Raw genomic sequence first — 18,726 nt, forward strand, 5'->3', positions numbered from 1 at the left:
CTTTTGGTTTTATTAACTTATTTCCACTGGGGCCAGCCGGTGTAACTGCTAAACTGCTTGCTGACTGTACACTGTTCTGCATGATTGTAGCTGGTTTACTAATGCATTAGTTTTTATAACCTATTAGGTTTGACTTAGAACGTTTTTTTTTGCCTGGTCACAGACCGCTGGTGTTGTTCACTGAAGTCCAGGTGAGAGAGGAGGAGAGAGTGTAGATGCAAGACGGAATGACAACGAGCAAAGGGATCATGCTGTTTGTATGTGGCTGCTATGAAAGTGAACTGTGGTTGTGTGTGATCAGGGGTGTATTCATTCAGCCGATTCTGCTGAAAAACGTTTCTTAAACGGAAGCAAATCGAACGAAACAGGGATAAACATATCTGAATTTGTCCAACAGAAACTCTCATTTGCAAATGTTGGACTAAAGATTACACCCTAGATCTGCTAGATGCAGGCAAGAGAGTACTGGGCCCTGATTACGAAAAAAAATTCCCTCGAACTGTGCCCCTACTTTGTAAACTTTCATTCATAGGCTAGATTATAGCAACCTCATGATGGGTATAGGGAACATTTAAGTATCATGTAGTAGCCTATAGCTATCGATGTTACATTGAGCTGGGTGAATGGAATATGAATGACAGTCATCCAATATGCTGTAATAAAATAAGTCCATGCTCATGAAAAGAAGAAGATTGTCCTCCCTCATCTTATATGGCACCGACTGCCACTGGTTTAAAATACGTAACCTGACTGGGACAATGGAGACTAGGAGGGTGAGGGGTGTGTGTGTGTGTGTGTGTGTGTGTGTGTGTGTGTGTGTGTGTGTGTGTGTGTGTGTGTGTGTGTGTGTGTGTGTGTGTGTGTGTGTGTGTGTGTGTGTGTGTGTGTGTGTGTGTGTGTGTGTGTGTGTGTGTGTGTGTGTGTGTGTGTGTGTGTCTTTCACGGTCTTATAGGTAGGAGGGATAATCCTGTCCTGTCTGTATGATTGTTGTGGTGTCTCGGGGGTGATGGTCAGAGACAGACTAGTGTCTATCTGGAGGCGTGTGTGTGTGTTGCTCTTCTCTCTAGAGAGATTACTTTTGGGCAGCAGTCAGTCACCAAAAACTGCTTCTGATAAGAAGACAATTTCGGCTTCCACCACCTACAGTGAAACCACACAGATAATAGATGGAGTGTAGAATATTTCACCCACTTAAAGTGTAATAAGTATTTCATTCGATTTTTAAAGTCGCCTTGACATTACTGAATCAAAATGGTCAAAACGTAATCTAATAATCGAGAAATCTAATAATCAAAATGTTCCTGATGGTTTTATAAAGGTTATTTCCTAGGCTAGAGTTATTTCTAGACCTCCTAGGTGGTTTAGCCTACGCGTTTGATTTGAGCCTTCTGGAAAACACAGAAACACGCCCAGTAGAGATATTAGCTCTGGCAGTCTTAGAATTCTGATTCATGTAAGAGTTCTTGGCAGTTCCCTGGCAACCAGCCAGCGCACTATGTCTTGAAACCACAGTCAACATCCTGCCCTTTTCACAGGCCCTCTCCATCCCCTCTCAGAAGTTCGTTTTGACCTTTCCGCTCACTCCTACGTCGCTCAGCTCCGGGCCCGCTGTGAGGCAGACGGTCAAGAGGAGTTCAATGTTGAACCTGTCTGGAATCGTTAGGAACGGAGTGGCTGATTGGTGCAACAGCTGGCCTAGCACCAGCTGGCTCGGGAAACTTAGGAACTGTCAGTTCACAGCTTTGAACCTTAACCAATGAGAAACCAGAGTGGGCACACATCTGACCAATCAGGGCTGCATGTGGGAGGTCATGAGGTCACAGTAGTAGAACAAAGTGGGTAAGGGGAGCTAGCTGTTTCTGTTGTGGGTCTCTGTAGGGCTGGTGGACCCCTGTAGTGGACACAGAACCCCCAGAGTGGACTCACCATTTCCAGGCTCGCACTCCTCCAAGTCCTCGTCATCGCTGGGACACTCAGCAGATGCTACCAACAGATCATCCGTGTTCTAGAACAGAGATGGAGAAGGAGAAAGAGGCAGATAGAAGGGTGTGAGAGCGTGTTCTACTACCCAGACAGAGATACGTTTTTTCCTGACCATAGAACATGACCAGGAACAACTCGGCCCTGGTTGTAGGATATAGTGTAACTCGGGTCCCTGGTCAAGTAGCCTAAACCTCATTCCTTACCCATCATGCAACCTGTCATGCCTGAAAGAACAAGGTAAGCCAACTGCAAAGTCATAACTTCAACTTAGTTATCACTCTGTTTCTGCTTCAGCCAAGTCGTTCATCATCGTCACGCAGAAACAGAATGGCAACCGAGCTGACACCCCTTCGTTTTGAGATCCCCACATAAAATACAACCCAGTGAAAACCAATTGTTGAAGTCCATTAAGCCCGGAGCCACAACGAGCTAGTGGAAGCTAGGCTAATAACCTCCATACAAAAAGCCCATTCAGAACTCTGTTCCTCGTGTACTATCCCTCTCACCCACTTGTGCTGCTAGGAAGCACCTTGTCTAGTCTATTATCCTCAACCCCCAGGCTCAAGTTAATATTCACGATGAGTTCGGCCTGATGGAATATAGGTGGGAGGGATGAGGGCTTTTAACATGGGCAGCCCAATTCCTTTGAGCACAGTGATCTGTCTGTACACAGAGTTTAACCTCTCTCCAATCCATTATGTATCCACAGACAGGATGCATTTACTTATGTGTGTGTGGGTGTGTGTGTGGGTGTGTGTGTGTGTGTGTGAGAGCGAGATAGTGAGTGAGTGGAGTGTGTGTGTGTGTGTGTGTGTGTGTGTGTGTGTGTCCATCTGGGCCTCTCAGATGGGCTTAATGAGAACATGGCAAAATCTGCATCTTCCATTTCATTTCCATCCTAAATGACCAGCGCTCCCTTTGATAACAAATATCGAATTATGTAACCTAGAATGAATGTCTAACATTCTGTGATTTCAAAGTAGTGGTCTTCTAATATACAGTATATTTGATTTGTATTTTCTCTTTATTGATATAGAAAGGCATTTCTACAAGAGACATGTAGGGGAATGCAAATATGAAGGTGGGGTTGGAGTCCATGTCTAATAGTATTGGTATTTTTACGTTTACATTTTAGGAGTACAGCTTCAAAACTTCCCCTAGATATCAAGGAATATCTGAAGTGAAAATATCCTCATGTTTGACAATGGCACTACAATAGAACTTGTATTTATTTATTGAGCTAGAGTAGCCCGCTCAGTAACACTTGCTATTAGAATATACTAATTGCAGTCCACTCAGTAACACGTGCTATTAGAAGCTGTACATTGTCAAGGAATGATCTCCATTACTCCCCCTGGTGTTAGGAATGCAGACATTCACTTATTTCATCGGCGCAACCTGCCCAACCTACACTGCTGACGTCTTGCTGCAATACTTTCCACTCATGCAGGCCAGTGTTTCCCGAATCTCTTCTCGAGTACCAGATGCCAGTTATACTCATTTGATCTATTCTAGTACCAGCATCATTCAATGGGTCAACCTATCATCAAGCTCTTGATTAGTTGAATCAGGTGTGCTAGTACCTGAATATACCAAATGTAATGGCTGGTGGTACACAGAGTATTGTGACGTTGACCCTAGACACTGATCTTGGGTCAGTTTTTCATTTCCACCACTAACAGGTAAGGTTAAGATTGTAGGAGGGGAAGCTGACCCTCAGGTAAGGTTAAGATTGTAGGAGGGGAAGCTGACCCTAGATCTGTCCCAAGGGGAAACTTTGTCCGGAACGGGAGATTACATGCCCTGACTGTGCATAGGAGGGGCTCCTAAGGATCTTAGTTCACCCCAAACCACAGCCTCCAAATTGGGGTCCACGCAGGAGAAGTGATGACTTCCCCCATTCTGTAGCATCTTGTCTTCTATCAGGGTAAAAACGAACACATGAAAAAGTATGTTCTCCTTTAAACCATCAAAGCATTTCTTGTCATGGTCAAAGTGTCTCGCAACGGGTAGCTCACAGCTTTTTTGTTGCTCCGGCTTGCAAGAGAAATGTACATTTGGGTTTGCTTGCCTGTGTCCCGTCCCCCTGTCCCGTTGAGTGGCAGAGGGGCTACTGGCTTGTGAAACCAGTGCTGAGATGTTAGCTTGGGCCCCGGGTGAGGTTGTATAGTATACATACTATACCGAGTTGGCTCTAGCGCAAAACGCCACCACGGACTCCATAGGATGGCCTATTAACTACACAGACGACAGAGTGTGTGTATCCTGTGTGTGTATGTGTGCCGGGACGCAAAGCTATGAATGGGCCATGTGGACAGGGTTGAGACGATCGAAACCTTGTCCATAAACCAGTGAATTGTGATCTTTAACAGTGTGAGGTCCTTCTTGTTCTATACTAGTATTCTTTATTAGCCCAGCCCCTATGTTTTTTAAGGATGTGCGTACGACCACAAACTTTTCCATAGGAATAGGAGTGCCCCATCAGATCAGCTGCCCAGGAAATGGAAATGAGAAAATCGATAGGATCTGATGGGCGGCCCTCTTAGAATGTTACCGTGTGATCTGGGCTTCTACAGCTGTAAAGGGATGGAGCTGTTTCAGCCATGGTTGTAATGTGTCATATGGGATTGTTCGCCTTTCCTTCGTCTTTGTCCTCATTGTCTTTCTGCTCCCGCTAGTTCTCTTTCGACCCCCAAAACTCAATACTCGTGTTCTGTCTCTTCCTGTCCTCTCTTCCTCCTTCCTCTCCTCTGTCTCCCTCTCTCTCTCTCCGTTTGCCTCCGTCTGCTTCTCAACACTCCACCTCTCCTCCCCTTCCTCCATTTCCCTCTCCCTGACTCCTCCCCCTTCCTCCATTTCCCTCTCCCTGTCTCCTCCCCCTTCCTCCATTTCCCTCTCCCTGTCTCCTCCCCCTTCCTCCATTTCCCTCTCCCTGACTCCACTCTCTCCTTGTCCGCCAATCTGTGCCTGTGTTCGTCAGGGAGAGAGAGCAAGGCGAGCTCGCCGGGCCGTGAAAACGACACATCAGCCATTAGTGGAGCAAAAGGGACACATACCAGGAAGAGCAGGGCAATGACAGAGCCATCCGTTAGAGTGGGTAAAGCTGGGTTAGCCCAACAAAGCATCGGCTGACTGGGGAGCGTTAAGGAGGCTTAGATCATATACTTTGTCATCACGGTACTTGGTTGAGTAACTCGTTCGTAATGACTTCTTTCTCCGGGTTTTGCTTTTCGTAATAAAAGGTTATTCGGGATTATCATGTACACCCCTATTATGGGCACAAGGCAAAATAGCATAGCTATATTGAACATCTCTGTGGAAGAGCTGTTCATTTCCTATAGAAACACACGGAAGGACTAGGACTTGTGTTCTGACTTGGTGCGCTGCACGCCAAGCAGTAAGCATGACGCTCGTCAATCACAAACAGCGGCGTGGCGGAGCGCCGTGCAAACAGAAACACCAGCTATCTGCTCGAGCCGAACGTGCCTCTGGGCACCAGGACGCCTGCGGACATTTCTCAAGATGGCTGTCTATTTCACAGCACACAAAACAACACCCGCTAAGGAGCCTTGTCACTACACACTTCTACACACGGATGTCGAGTCCTGCCTAGAGGCAGGTGGAGAGACTTTGATATGGAATACATATTGAGTGACACATACATGCGTTGTGGACACACACACCGAGACGGAGATGGGCACATAAAACATGAGCAGTACATATCCCGTTTAGGTTACCCTGATCTTGCGTTCACTAGCTCGGCACAGAGAGTAGCTAAACCGCAGACCACCAGGAAAGAGGTCATCAGATATAAAACTGGCAATGGCCCAAATGGAACCATATCCCCCATCTAGGGCACTACTTTTGACCAGGGCAGATAAGGGCTCTGGTCAAAAGTAGTGCACCGTATAGGGAAAAGGGTGCCATTTGGGAAGCACACACAACGCGTAATGGAACTCTACAGGGGTCACCCAAGCTCCGTTCCTAATAGTAGAGCCAGTCGCAGCATCCTACAGAGCATTCCCTTTGGAAGGACAATCTTTCCGTTTTGATAATGGCACTGGCGCCACTACCGTTGCATTATACACACAGGGCATTGGAAGGAGGAAGTAGCTAGCAGCATTGATCTTTGTACAGTCCACATGGTCTGATCTCCTCTTCTACTCCCCCTCTCAAAACCGACAGAGAGAGAACCCAGTCAATCCCTGGCTGCTTTGATGACGCCGCATAGAGATAATTAAGCTCATTTTCCACCCATTGATTGAATTTAGCGAGGCTGAAATCAAAGGACTGTGGCTCCGGCTACGCAGCGCGATGAGGGAAGGATGATGCTGGGTGAAGTCCCAAAAGGTAAACAAACAACGGCTTCCCAAACGCGAACATTCAATTAGATAAGACTTGATTGGTGTTTGCAGTGCGGCAGCTAGTAGCATAAGACGCCCACATCTCTCTAGTCTACCCTAACACCCCCCCGTCCCCGTCTCTCCATCTTTCTCCATCCCGCCCTCGCTTTCTCTCTCCGAGAAGCTTTTAGTTCCACACAGTAATTAGCGCTGTTGTTATTGGCTGAGAAGAGAGAGAGAGAGAGGAGTGAGACGGGCCTTCGCTTTCAAGTGTGGTGAGCTAGGAAGATGGAGGGAAAGAGAGATGGGAGAAAGAACAGGGGGGTTAGGTAGTTGGTATGAAAGCAATGTCCTTAGGCATTGGTTGTCAAAAGGTAGGCTGTCAGGCCAAGAGGTTTGTGTGATTGATCTCAGGTAAGCTTCTGAGGACAAGGAGGGTGATAATGAGAGAGCTGCTTGAGAGAAATCCAAGGTTCATGTTACTTTTAGTTTAACGTCCTTGCCGCGCAACACCTCGCAAGTCTTTTGAAATGGCAGAAACAGCCGCGCAGCTTGTTAGAGCTGCGCTTCACCTCACCTAACCTTATAGGCTCCGCGTGGTCAATCTGACGTCCGACAGTGTTTACTGCGATGCTGCCGCCGCAGAAAGAGCGTTCCACAGCAGAGCTGCTGTGAAGGAAGCTGTCAAGGAAGAGAGTTTGTGTCTCTGCAGGACCTCCCGCCCTCACCTACCGTCAACCAATCATGTGGAGGTATTACGGAGCCAAACAGAGCCCTCTGCATGGTTCTGTAATTTGGGAGGCGCACAGCGATGCGGCACAGAGCTGGATTTGGCCTCCACAAGCCTATGGAGGCTCCGCGATTGCGCCACGCTCTCTGTACGAATTCTCCGTACCGTATTGCCAGCACAAGCACAAATTGTGCCTACCTGGATTTGCAGGTGTGGGGTGTTTGAACTTTTGGGACTATTCCGTTTTTGTTCAAGTTGTGTCAAGTAAGCTCAATCAATATAGCATTTCTCTCTGGGAGCCTGGATCCTAATACTATTCTAATGCTAAACCACCACACTACTGCAGCATAATGCTAATGTAGCTGCGCTGCATTACGTTACAATTCATGCGGCTTGAGGCTAATTAATAGACGGTATTGGCTGTGAAATTGGAAGAATCGATTCCCTCTCTTGGAGGCCACAGGCCTGTTATTACAGCTTATTATGGGTTGCGTGGGGACTGGGCGGCGTTGTGACAACATGCGGACTCTGTGTGACTGTGTGTCTACAGTAGTAGACCCTCCAATTGTTCCCCAATTGCCACTTCCAGGATTGGTGGATCGAGTGATCGTAACATGTTGAGATTAGTGCTCGGAAAACTTAGCCTTTGCATGGGGACGTGTATACTAGACACACAGGTAGGGTGCGCTCACTCGAACACACACGCACACAGGATAACAACACGTTGAGAGGGTAATTGAGGCAAGCAATTTATTTGCGTTTATTCCTTCGATGCCACAACTGTCTGGCTACGTGTGATTGGTCTGGATGGATGTGATTCATATTGCCTCTAACAATGTATCTGGGCTTCGATCTGTGATTTTGCTTTAGAAGGAATCAAAACGCCCGTCTGGATTGCTCTAATGGGGTATACTAGACTTGTTAAAGGGTTCGTTTGAAGTCCTGAATGTGAATCTTTGGCCAAACAGAGAGTACGTAGCTACAGAAAGTCTGTATGATTCTGTAGAGAGGAATAACTACTGTGAAACAGTCATGACCCTTGTCCCCCCCACTCACTCTGGGAAGAAGTTCCTCTTATAAGCACATATCTAGGATCAAAGTATAATCACCATTTGTGAGGGAAAATCCCAAACTGGCCCCAGATCAGTGTCAACCCAGTCCCCCACCTCCTCCCCACTCCACCCCAGTTCCCCCTCACCTCCCCCACTCCACCCCAGTTCCCCCTCACCTCCCCCACTCCACCCCAGTTCCCCCTCACCTCTTCCCCACTCCACCCCAGTTCCCCCTCACCTCCTCCCCATTCCACCCCAGTTCCCCCTCCACCCCAGTTCCCCCTCACCTCCTCCCCATTCCACCCAGTTCCCCACTCCACCCCAGTTCCCCCTTCACCTCCTCCCCACTCCACCCCAGTTCCCTCCTCACCTCCTCCCTACTCCACCCCAGTTCCCTCCTCACCTCCTCCCTACTCCACCCCAGTTCCCCCTCACCTCCTCCCTACTAACCTGTGTGACACTGTCCCTCATGGTGGGTGAACGCTGCTTGCGGGTGGTGGTGGTAGCCATGGTCGTGGTTGTCTCCATGATGGTGGTGGACATGTCAGCCAGCGGCGTGGTGCTGGTGGTGTCCGTAGTGAGCACCGAGGGCACGTCGCCCACCAGCCGCAGGTTGCCCTTGGCCTGCACGTTGGGGTCGCCCTCGGCCGCCAGCTTGAGCACCTGCAGCCCGTTGTAGTAGAGGCCCGAGATCTGGCCCTGGAAGTGACGGGCCTTGTCGCCACCACCACCACCGATCTTGATGAACGCCTGGCTGTTGAAGATGGTCAACTGTCGACCTAGTGGAGGGGGGAGTCAGGGGAGATGCAGAAAGGAGAAAGAGGGAAGAGAGAGGTGGGAGATAAAATGAGGGTAGGAGAAAGAGAAAGGGGGTGAAGACAGATAGGTGGGCAGAGAAACAAATAGAGAGAAGAAGAGAAAGGAAAGAGGAGAGAGAAGCGGTGAAGGAAGACACCATCAGTCTTTGTCTCTTCGTAGGCTGCACAACACACATCCCAATTCCCCACACTCACACACAGACAGACAGAGTGAAACAATGGGGGACAGTATCCATCACATGGGGGAATTTCCCCTGGTAACGCGTTAAGGAGATTGGAACCTTGCCTGAGCCGTGCTGCTACAGGTGGCAGCCATTATGGCTCGACTCCGACACAAGCGGGCCACTCAGTTTCACAGCAGAGCCTGAAGAATGTGGAAACTGGCAAGCTAATAGATTGCAGGGTGTAGCCTTGGGCTGACCCTGAGGCTGGGGTCTGGGTGGAGTCGCATCGCATTCCCCACAGAGATGGAATACATTACAGAGCCCGGTGTCATCGACCCCAATGCACCTGAGACACAGCACAAATGATGAAGTGCCTCGGACAGACAAAAAAATTTAATAAATCCCATCCCAAAGTACGGAGATGGAAAAGCCGTTTAGGAAAAATAAACCACTTCGGAGGAAATAGTTTAATGTTTAATTCAACAGCGCTCTCTCTTCTGGTCCTCCAGTCATTACTATGCATCTGGATTGGACAGATGAGGGTTCGGCTCATTTGCATGTTCCATTACTAATGTGTTACCAGGGGTTGGTGGAGGGGGGTGATCTGAAGATCATTTTTTTCTTTGCTGATATCAACCCTCTTTTCTTTCCCCTCTGCTTCCCTCACACTTGTTTTCACAGTGGATGGGGTGTCATGCTGGGCCAATCAGGTTGGATATCAGAAGTGATGACCCTTGACCACATTAATGGGCCTCCTGGGGGGTGTGGTGGGGGGAGAGGAGGATTACTGTAGGATATTGTTTTGGAGGAAGTGGGTTAAAATGAGACTTGATGAGGTAATTACTGCAGAGAGGGGAAGGAGCAGAGGGGAAGCCAAATTGGCCCTCTTTATGGATTAATCAATGCCTGTTGGGAGAGAGAGAGAGTGTGTGTGTGTGTGTGTGTTTGCACACGTGCCCATCTAATGTGTGTGGAATGTGTGCAATTATAAAGATTATGCTTATATTTCTACATTACAAACCCCTAGAGGATACACTTCAATCATTTAGAGGACAGAAATAGCTCTCATTCCCTTTCAATTAAGAGAAAAAACCTGACTTTCTTACTGGCTTAATAAGGTATTGTGCGCATGTCTGCGTGTGTATGTGTGTGTGTGTGTGTGTGTGTATGAGCATGTCAATGCCTGTGTGTGCATGCTGTGTGCATAAAGCCTTCAGTGAGACAGTCCATTACACAGGCCATGCCATCATTAGATGTGATCATTAGGTCCATCTGAACCCCAATAGGGATACTCTCCCATCCCCCAACAATGACACTTAAAAGGAAAAATCAACTCAAATGATATTTTGGTATTTGTTTCATTAGTCCACTGTTAATACAGTCCTAATCTCAGTTACACAGAAGTGAAAGTCATTTCACCCGTGTTTATCATGGCCAAAAGGCACATTTCATGAATTTCTACGATATCAGCCAATTTGGCCTTTTTGGCAACCGTTTATCATCCGCAAACGGACATGAAAATCATTGCACCGGTTTGAGTACCGTTTTCGCCCAACCCTGATTCATCCAAATGACGAAAATCCCAAACCAGGAACTACTGCCTTGACAGATTCTCGCCATTTCATCTGACCACGGGAATCTGTCCACGGGAATCTATCCACGGGAATGTTTCTGTTTTGGTCAGCAGCCAAGTTTTCAAGATATTGGACTTTCAAGAAGCAAAGTGTCACTTGCCACATCATCATGACGACGCAAAACGCATCATGTCATGAAAACTTGACCCCTGACATGCAACAAAAATGTGGGACTGTATCAACAGTGGACTAATGAAAGAAATACCAAAAGATAGTTTTTGAGTGGAGTTTTCCTTTAATTTAAGGCATATGCGCTGTTGCCATAATACCGTAGCTCTCGCTCACTGTTATCTCTGTGAAGATGCTGCTCAACATGTTTTGTTGGGAAAAGTGATAGTGGTGAAGGGAAGGGAGAGACTTGGTAGAGGATGAACATCAGCAAGGACAATTCGTCAGAACATTGGCACGTACTAGGTACAAGTGTGCGCACATACACACGCTAACACGTACTATACGCGCACACACGTACACGTTGAAGCGTACACACACCACGTGTTGTTCACACACACTTTCAGCCCCTACACACACCCACACGCTCACTCTTGATCTCCTCCCACACACGTACTCGGCCCCCCACTGTGAGGGAGGATAATCTCTTGTCCTTGACCGGAGGACGGAGACACACACGTCAGCCCAGTGGCTCTCCTGTTTCAGAGGTGCTGTCTCAGCAACCCTGCCTCTCCAGGGGAGGTCCAGACTCCAGATAGACAGACAGCAGAGGAGAGGACAGAGCCTGGATATTAAATCACCTCTCAGTTTACCACGCTCTATCGTGGCCACCCAACCACTCCTGTACCTAACATTCTCCCCTGTGAGTATAGTGATCCTCAGTGAGAAGACTGAAATTAGATTGTCTTCTTAGGGCCAGGAGTTTTATCATGATCAGGTCACGCAGTCAGGAACAACTCTTGTCCCAAATGAGTGCGGTGATCATCAGAAAACTACTAAGGTGAAATATGGAATTTCCAGTAGCTATGCGGAAGCTCGGGTATACTGTATACAGCCGAGTGATACTTTTAGCCTGTTAAAGTATTGCTGTACACAGTTATGTTGTACTGTGAGAAGTTAGTGCGTATGCTGAGAGGAAGTGAACTAAAACAGTCAAGTATCCAACACTTGAGAGGTCCTTGAAGACATTCTATTACCTCCTGAACATCAGTCAGAGGAAAAAGTGCCCTCCGGAAGAGAGAGGGAATCAGTGTTTGTTTGTGTGGCTGTCTGATGGAGAGGATACTAACAGGAGCTGATGAAGTTATTGTTTTGGGGCCTGCCGGGTCAAATTGAAACTGACGTGTCACTTCAGGGCCATTTAGGCGAAGGAGAAGGGAAGGTCTTGGCACGACTGGCAATCGGACAGCTTAAGACACAACAGAGATGTGTGTGTGTGTATGTGTGTGTATTTGTGTGAGCATAATAACTTGCGTGAGCTGTCAGATGTGTCAGGGAGGTGACCTTTACGTGCGTTACAGATGGCCTTTTGTGACACCACATTTTTTCTGTGTGTACGTGTGTGTGTGTGTGTGTGTGTGGGCAGTGTTTGTCCTCTCAGTGGACAGCCTCGGGCTGGAGGTGCATTGATGAGGGTTTATTGGACCAATTTGTGTCTTGAATCAGGTGGCAGTGGTCCGGCCTCCCTCTCTCCCTGGGCCCTTATGATGATGGGCACATTTGGCCTTAGGGCCCAGGGCTGGGCTGGCACAGAGACTCTAAAATAAGCCACTAGCTGGTCTTCATTAAAACACTTATTCAGGAAGACACACACACTACTACCTAATTAACTTCAGCCCTGCCAACTGAAGAGTGATAGACGTCGCTCTGCACTGAAGGATCTTAAGTCACTTAGGTGACGGTCTCTCTCTCCCTCCCACTCTCTTATCCCACTTGCTGTTATATGATATTTTCTGCTCTCACTTTCTGCCTGTCTAACTATATCTCACTCTCTTTCTATCTATTTTATATGGGAATATTTTCAGAGTAGCTTCCCCAACACCGCTCTCTGCCACCAGCTTCCTCTCCCTCTTCCTCTATCATTGGAACATGGTTGTATTGTGTGTTATTCCTGGGTGTCTCGCCCCCTGCTGAATGCACATGGATGTTTTGTGTTCTAATCCGTGTGGGAGAACATCCAGTCAATTTGACTGACAGGGGATGATGCTAGCTAGATAGCGCTGGGGATGAGAATAGCACTACGGAAAACATGTACTGTAGACAGAGAACATGCTAGGAAGCAGAGAGAGTGTGAGAGAGAGCGAGAGCCATAAATGAGGGATTTAACAGTGAATAAGAGGGAAGGAGAAGAATTGCTGTATGCAGAGTGAAGATGACAGCCAAACAGATAGCTTAGCATGTTGTCATGTAAATCCCTTGAGCTAGATAGAGAAGTCTGCATTGGAGTGTCATAGCACTCCGGCCTCATCACGACCCTCTACAAGGCCTCTCACATGGGATCTGTCATCAGTGGCACAACCTGGAAAATAGTCCCAGTCGTTTGGTTGCTCGTAAAAACAAGACAGGATCAGGGAAGTGAAGAAGGGGGGGTCAGGGGTGGCGGTTTTCAAAGCATTATGGACCTCAATCACTCGTGCCTTTCTCAAATCACAAGGGGGCTTAGCGACTGATAGCCTAGCAAGCTGGCCAGGAGGCGAGAGATGCATTGCCGCTTCGATTACCTCACTGAGGGCATGAGCAAACGATCCCCTAGCACCGATCCTATGACCCATGTTATGAACCTCTTGTGTAGCGGCAAGGGGGTTCAATCACTAATGTGCACTGGAACAGTGGAATGCCACAGGCTTTGGTTATGACAGGAAATTAATATTTTCGGGGGGGAGGAGGGGATGGGGTTTCTTGCATATCACACACAGACTGTAATTTTCTTGGAGAGGGAACAGTTGAGGCTCCTCAGAGGAGGAAGGCGAGGATCCTTCTCAGCAAATTTCATGAAATGTTTAAATAATGAAACATTATTTTGCAATGAAGGTCTCCAGTAGCCTCAACAGCACTCTGTAGGATAGCACCGTGGTGTAGTTAGCTAGTTTCCGTCCTCTGCGTACATTGACTTCAATAGAAAACCTAGGACGCTTATGGTTCTCACCCCCTTCCATAGACACAGTAATTGTGACGTCCTCCAACCAATCAGAGTTCTTGCAGCATGAACTGACATGTTGTCCACTCAACCAAAGGATCAGAGAATTAATCTAGTACTGAAGGCATAAGCTACAGCTAGCTAGCACTGCAGTGCATAAAATGTGGTAAGTAGTTGACTCAAAGAGAGAGAAATTCAATAGTTGAACAGTTTTGAACAAATCCGTTTCTTCAAAAATGAAGAAGCAAGAAAGAGAGAGAGAAAGAGAGCTATATTTTGTTGTATTTTTTTTCCACTTTCACTTTCACTTTCACTAGTTTAGCCAAACAGAGAGGGATGCTATATTATCTAGCTGGCTATGGCTATCCAACACTGAAACTCTTCCAAGTCAAGGTAAGCTTCTGGTTTTATTATTTTATTTCCACCGGTGTAACTGCTAAACTGCTTGCTGCTGACTGCTGCATGATTGTAGCAGGTTTACTTACGCATTAGTTCTAGTAGCTATGATGACTATGACGTTAATATGGTGACAATGATGACGTTTTTTTTCACCAGATAGCAAACAGCTGATGTGTTGTCCACTGAAGTCCACAATCGAAGGGAAAAGGTGAGAACGGAAGAGATGTGTCAAGGAATTATACAATGATCAAAGGGATTATTACTGTTTGTATGTGGCTGCTAATAAAGTGAACTGTGTTTACCGCGTGATCAAGGTTGTATTCATTCCGCCGATTCTGTTGAAAAACGTTTCTTAAACGGAACGAAACGGGGATAAACGTACCTGAATTTGTCCAATAGAAACTCTCGTTTGCAAGTGTTGGACTAATGATTACCCCCTAGATCAGCTAGGCGGTGTGCAAGGCGGTATTGAATGTGTGAATGTCTGTCACCTTGATTACTCAAATTTCTCTCAACCTTTCATTCATAGACTAGGTTGTAGCAACCTCGTGATGGGTATAGGGAAATTTGAGTATAACGTAGTAGCCTAAACCTATCGATGCTACATTGAGCTGTGCGAATGGAATATGAATGAGAGTCATTCAATATGCTGTAATAGAAATAAGGCCATGCTCATAAAAAAAGTGCTGTATTAGTCCTCCACCAACTGCCACTGAGAGGGAAATATCAGTTAGATATATTTTTGGCGAGAGAAAACACCAAAATGGGTTCAATTGTTTTCGTTGTTATCTCCCAATTGTTAAAAACTTCTTAGGGCTAAGCCCCTTTTTTCTCCACATCCTGTCTGAATGACGTGCCCAAAGTAAACTGCCTGTAGCTCAGGCCCGGAAGCCAGGATATGCATATAATTGGTACCATTGGAAGGAAAACACTTTGAAGTTTGTATAAATGTTCAAATAATGTAGGAAAATATAACACAACAGATATGGTAGGAGAAAACCCTACGGAAAACCAACTTGGATTATTTTTTTGGGAGTCCATCCTCTTAGGAATGCAAGAGAAGGGTCAGATTGTAAATTAGGGTTATTCCTATGGCTTCCACAGGGTGTCAGCAGTGTATTTTCAAGGTTTCAGGCTTGTAACTTCAAAAATGAATAATAAATAACAGTTTTAGTTGAAGGACACCGTCTTGGAAATCTGTGTTTGCTCGAGCCATGAAGAAATTACGCACCTGCTAAAATCAGTTTCCTATTGAACATGCTTCTTTCCGAAATAAATATTATAGTTGATTACATTTTAGGGTATCTGAGGAGTAAATAGAAATGTATTTTGACTTGTTGAAACAAAGGTTAGATTTAGGTCGATTTTCGGAACGAGTAGATTACTCAAATCGATGGCGCCAACTAAACTTACTTTTTGGGATATAAAGAAGGATTTTATCTAACAAAACGACACTACATGTTATAGCTGGGACACTTTGGATGACCAATCAGAGGAAGATTTTTTCAAAAAGTAAGTGAATATTTAATCTTTATATGTGAATGTATGAAACCTGTACTGGTGGAAAAATATTTTGATGTGGGGCACCGTCCTCAAACAATCGCATGGCATGTTTTTGCTGTAAAAGCTTCTGTAAATCAGACAGTGCAGTTGGATTAACAAGAATTTAAGCTTTCAGACAATATAAGACACTTAATCATCTAAATGATTAAAACCCATAATATTTATGATTATATATTTGAATGACACGCTCTCCAGTTTCTCTGGAAGTTGTTCCGCTAGCGGGATCTCTAAGCCAACTGATATAACAAAAGATTTTGACTCTGACACCTAATCGCCCGAGGGACCAGGGCTCAGCTGGCCTGGGCTCAGAGACTCTAGAGACTGGGCTGGGATAGTAGGTTGACATCCATTAGTTGGTCTTCATTAAAACAACCGCTCAGGATGACACACACACTACTAACTAATGAACCAGCCCTACAAACTGTAGAGTGAGAGACGTACCTCTGTGATGGAGTTCAAGTCAGTGCATTCGGATCGTATTCAGACCCATTGGCTTTTCCCTCATTTTGTTACGTTACTTCCTTATTCTAAAATTGATTAAATCGTTTTTTCCCCCTCATCAATTTACACACGATACCTCATAATGACAAAGCTAAAACAGATTTTTAGAGATTATTGCAAATGTATTAATAATAGAAAACTGAAATATCACATTTACATAAGTATCCAGACCCTTTAATCTGTGTTGAAGCAGAGATCGGATGCAGTCTATCACAGTGCCATCCGTTTTGTCACCAAAGCCCCATACACTACCCACCACTGCGACCTGTACGCTCTCGTTGGTTAGCCCTCGCTTCATACTCGTCGCCAAACCCACTGGCTACAGGTTATCTACAAGTCTATGCTAGGTAAAGCCCCGCCTTATCTGAGCACACTGGTCACCCGAGCAGCACCCACTCTTAGCACGCGCTCCAGAAGATATATCTCACTGGTCACCCCCAAAGCCAATTCCTCCTTTGGTCGCCTTTCCTTCCAGTTCTCTGCTGCCAATGACTGGAACGAACTGCAAAAATCACTGAAGCTGGAGACTCATATCTCCCTCACTAGCTTTAAGTACCAGCTGTCAGAGCAGCTCACAGATCACTGCACCTGTACATAGCCCATCTGTAAACAGCCCATTTATCTACCTCATCCCCACACTGTATTTATTTATTTATCTTGCTCCTTTGCACCCCAGTATCTCTACTTGCACATTCATCTTCTGCACATCTACCATTCCAGTGTTTAATTGCTATATTGTAATTACTTCGCCACCATGGTCTATTTATTGCCTTAACTCCCTTATCTTACCTCATTTGCACTCACTGTATATAGACTTTTTTAAATTTTTCTCTACTGTATTATTGACTGTATGTTTGTTTAATCCATGTGTAACTCTGTGTTGTTGTATGTGTCGAATTGCTATGCTTTATATTGGCCAGGTCACAGTTGCAAATGAGAACTTGTTCTCAACCAGCCTACTGGTTAAATAAAGGTGAAATAATAACAAAGTCTGAGGCCCTGAAGCTGGTTTTCATCAAGGATCTCTCTGTACTTTGTAACCCTTATTTAACTAGGCAAGTCAGTTAAGAACAAATTCTTATTGACAATGACAGCCTACCGTGGAACAGTGGGTTAACTGCCTTGTTCAGGGGCAGAACGACAGAATTATACCTTGTCAGCTCGGGGATTTGATCCAGCAACCTTTCGGCTACTGGCCCAACGCTCTAACCATTAGTCTTCCTGCCACCCCCCCTCTCCCCTTTGCTCCTTTCATCTTTCCCTTGATCCTGAATAGTCTCCCAGTCCCTGATGCTGAAATCCATCCCCACAGCATGATGCTGCCACCACCATGCTTCACCGTAGGGATGGTGCCAGGTTTCCTCCAGACGTGACACTTGGCATTCTGGCCAAAGAGTTCAATCTTGGTTTCATCAGACCAGAGAATCTTGTTTCTCATGGTCTGATAGTCCTTAACGTGCCTATTGGTGGAGTGCTGCAGAGATGGTTGTCCTTCTGGAAGGTTCTCCCATCTCAACAGAGGAACTCTGGTACTCAGTCAAAGTGACCCTTCTCCCCCGATTGCTCACCTCTAGGAAGAGTCTTGGTGGTTCCAAACGTATTCTATTTAAGAATGATGGAGGCCACTGTGTTCTTGGGGACTTTCAATGCTGCAATTTTTGGTACTCTTCCCCAGATCTGTGCCTTGACACAGTCCTGTCTCGGGGATCTACGGACAATTCCTTCAACTTCATGGCTTGGTTTTTGCTCTGACATGCACTGTCAACTGTGGGACAATATATAGACAGGTGCGTGTATTTCCTAATCATGTCCAATCAATTGAATTTACCACAGGTGGACTCCAAGAAACATCTCAAGGATGATAAATGGAAACAGGATGCACCGGAGCTCCATTTCAAGTCTCATAGCAAAGGGTCTGAATACTTATGTAAATAAGTTTTTTCTGTTTTTTATTCATTTTTATAAATTTGCCAAAATGTCTAAGAACCTGTTTTCGCTTGGCCATTATGGGGTACTATGTGTAGATCGATGAGGAAAAGCATTCATTTAATATATTTTAGGCTGTGACATAACAAATTGTGGAAAAAGAGAAGGGGTTCTGAATACTTTCCAAATGCACTGTATGTGATGCTCTCTCTGTGTTGCTAGTCGGAACTAGGAATCTCACAAATGTTCGACTTGCTAACTGGTTGTAGTTACACGCGTGCCGCGTTCAACGAATCAGCATGTCGGGAATTGAGTTGTTGAATTGTTCTCAGCATTCTAAATGTTAACCCCACTCTTATGAAAATATATATACACCTAGGGCCCACTCTAATGAAAATATATTTACACCTAGGGCCCACTCTTGTGAAAATATATTTACACCTAGGGCCCACTCTAATGAAAATATATTTACACCTAGGGCCCACTCTAATGAAAATATATTTACACCTAGGGCCCACACTTATGAA

The 18,726-nt window shown here is 45.9% G+C and overlaps 1 protein-coding gene across 6 annotated transcripts in view; it reads right to left on the bottom strand.

The window, feature by feature from the left end:
- LOC112261015 (neurexin-2-like) overlaps positions 1 to 18,726 on the bottom strand; it is a 935,354-nt gene that overhangs the window by 33,354 nt on the left and 883,274 nt on the right. For all 6 annotated transcript variants that reach the window (XM_042328452.1, XM_042328453.1, XM_042328454.1 and 3 more), the window contains 2 exons: positions 8,560 to 8,888; positions 1,928 to 2,006 (listed from right to left, as the gene is read on the bottom strand). In XM_042328452.1, the coding sequence (XP_042184386.1) occupies positions 1,928 to 2,006; positions 8,560 to 8,888 (408 nt within the window). The remainder of the gene's footprint in view (positions 1 to 1,927; positions 2,007 to 8,559; positions 8,889 to 18,726) is intronic.

The sequence above is a fragment of the Oncorhynchus tshawytscha genome, linkage group LG10 (assembly GCF_018296145.1).
Source record: "Oncorhynchus tshawytscha isolate Ot180627B linkage group LG10, Otsh_v2.0, whole genome shotgun sequence".
NCBI classification, from domain to species: Eukaryota; Metazoa; Chordata; class Actinopteri; order Salmoniformes; family Salmonidae; genus Oncorhynchus; species Oncorhynchus tshawytscha.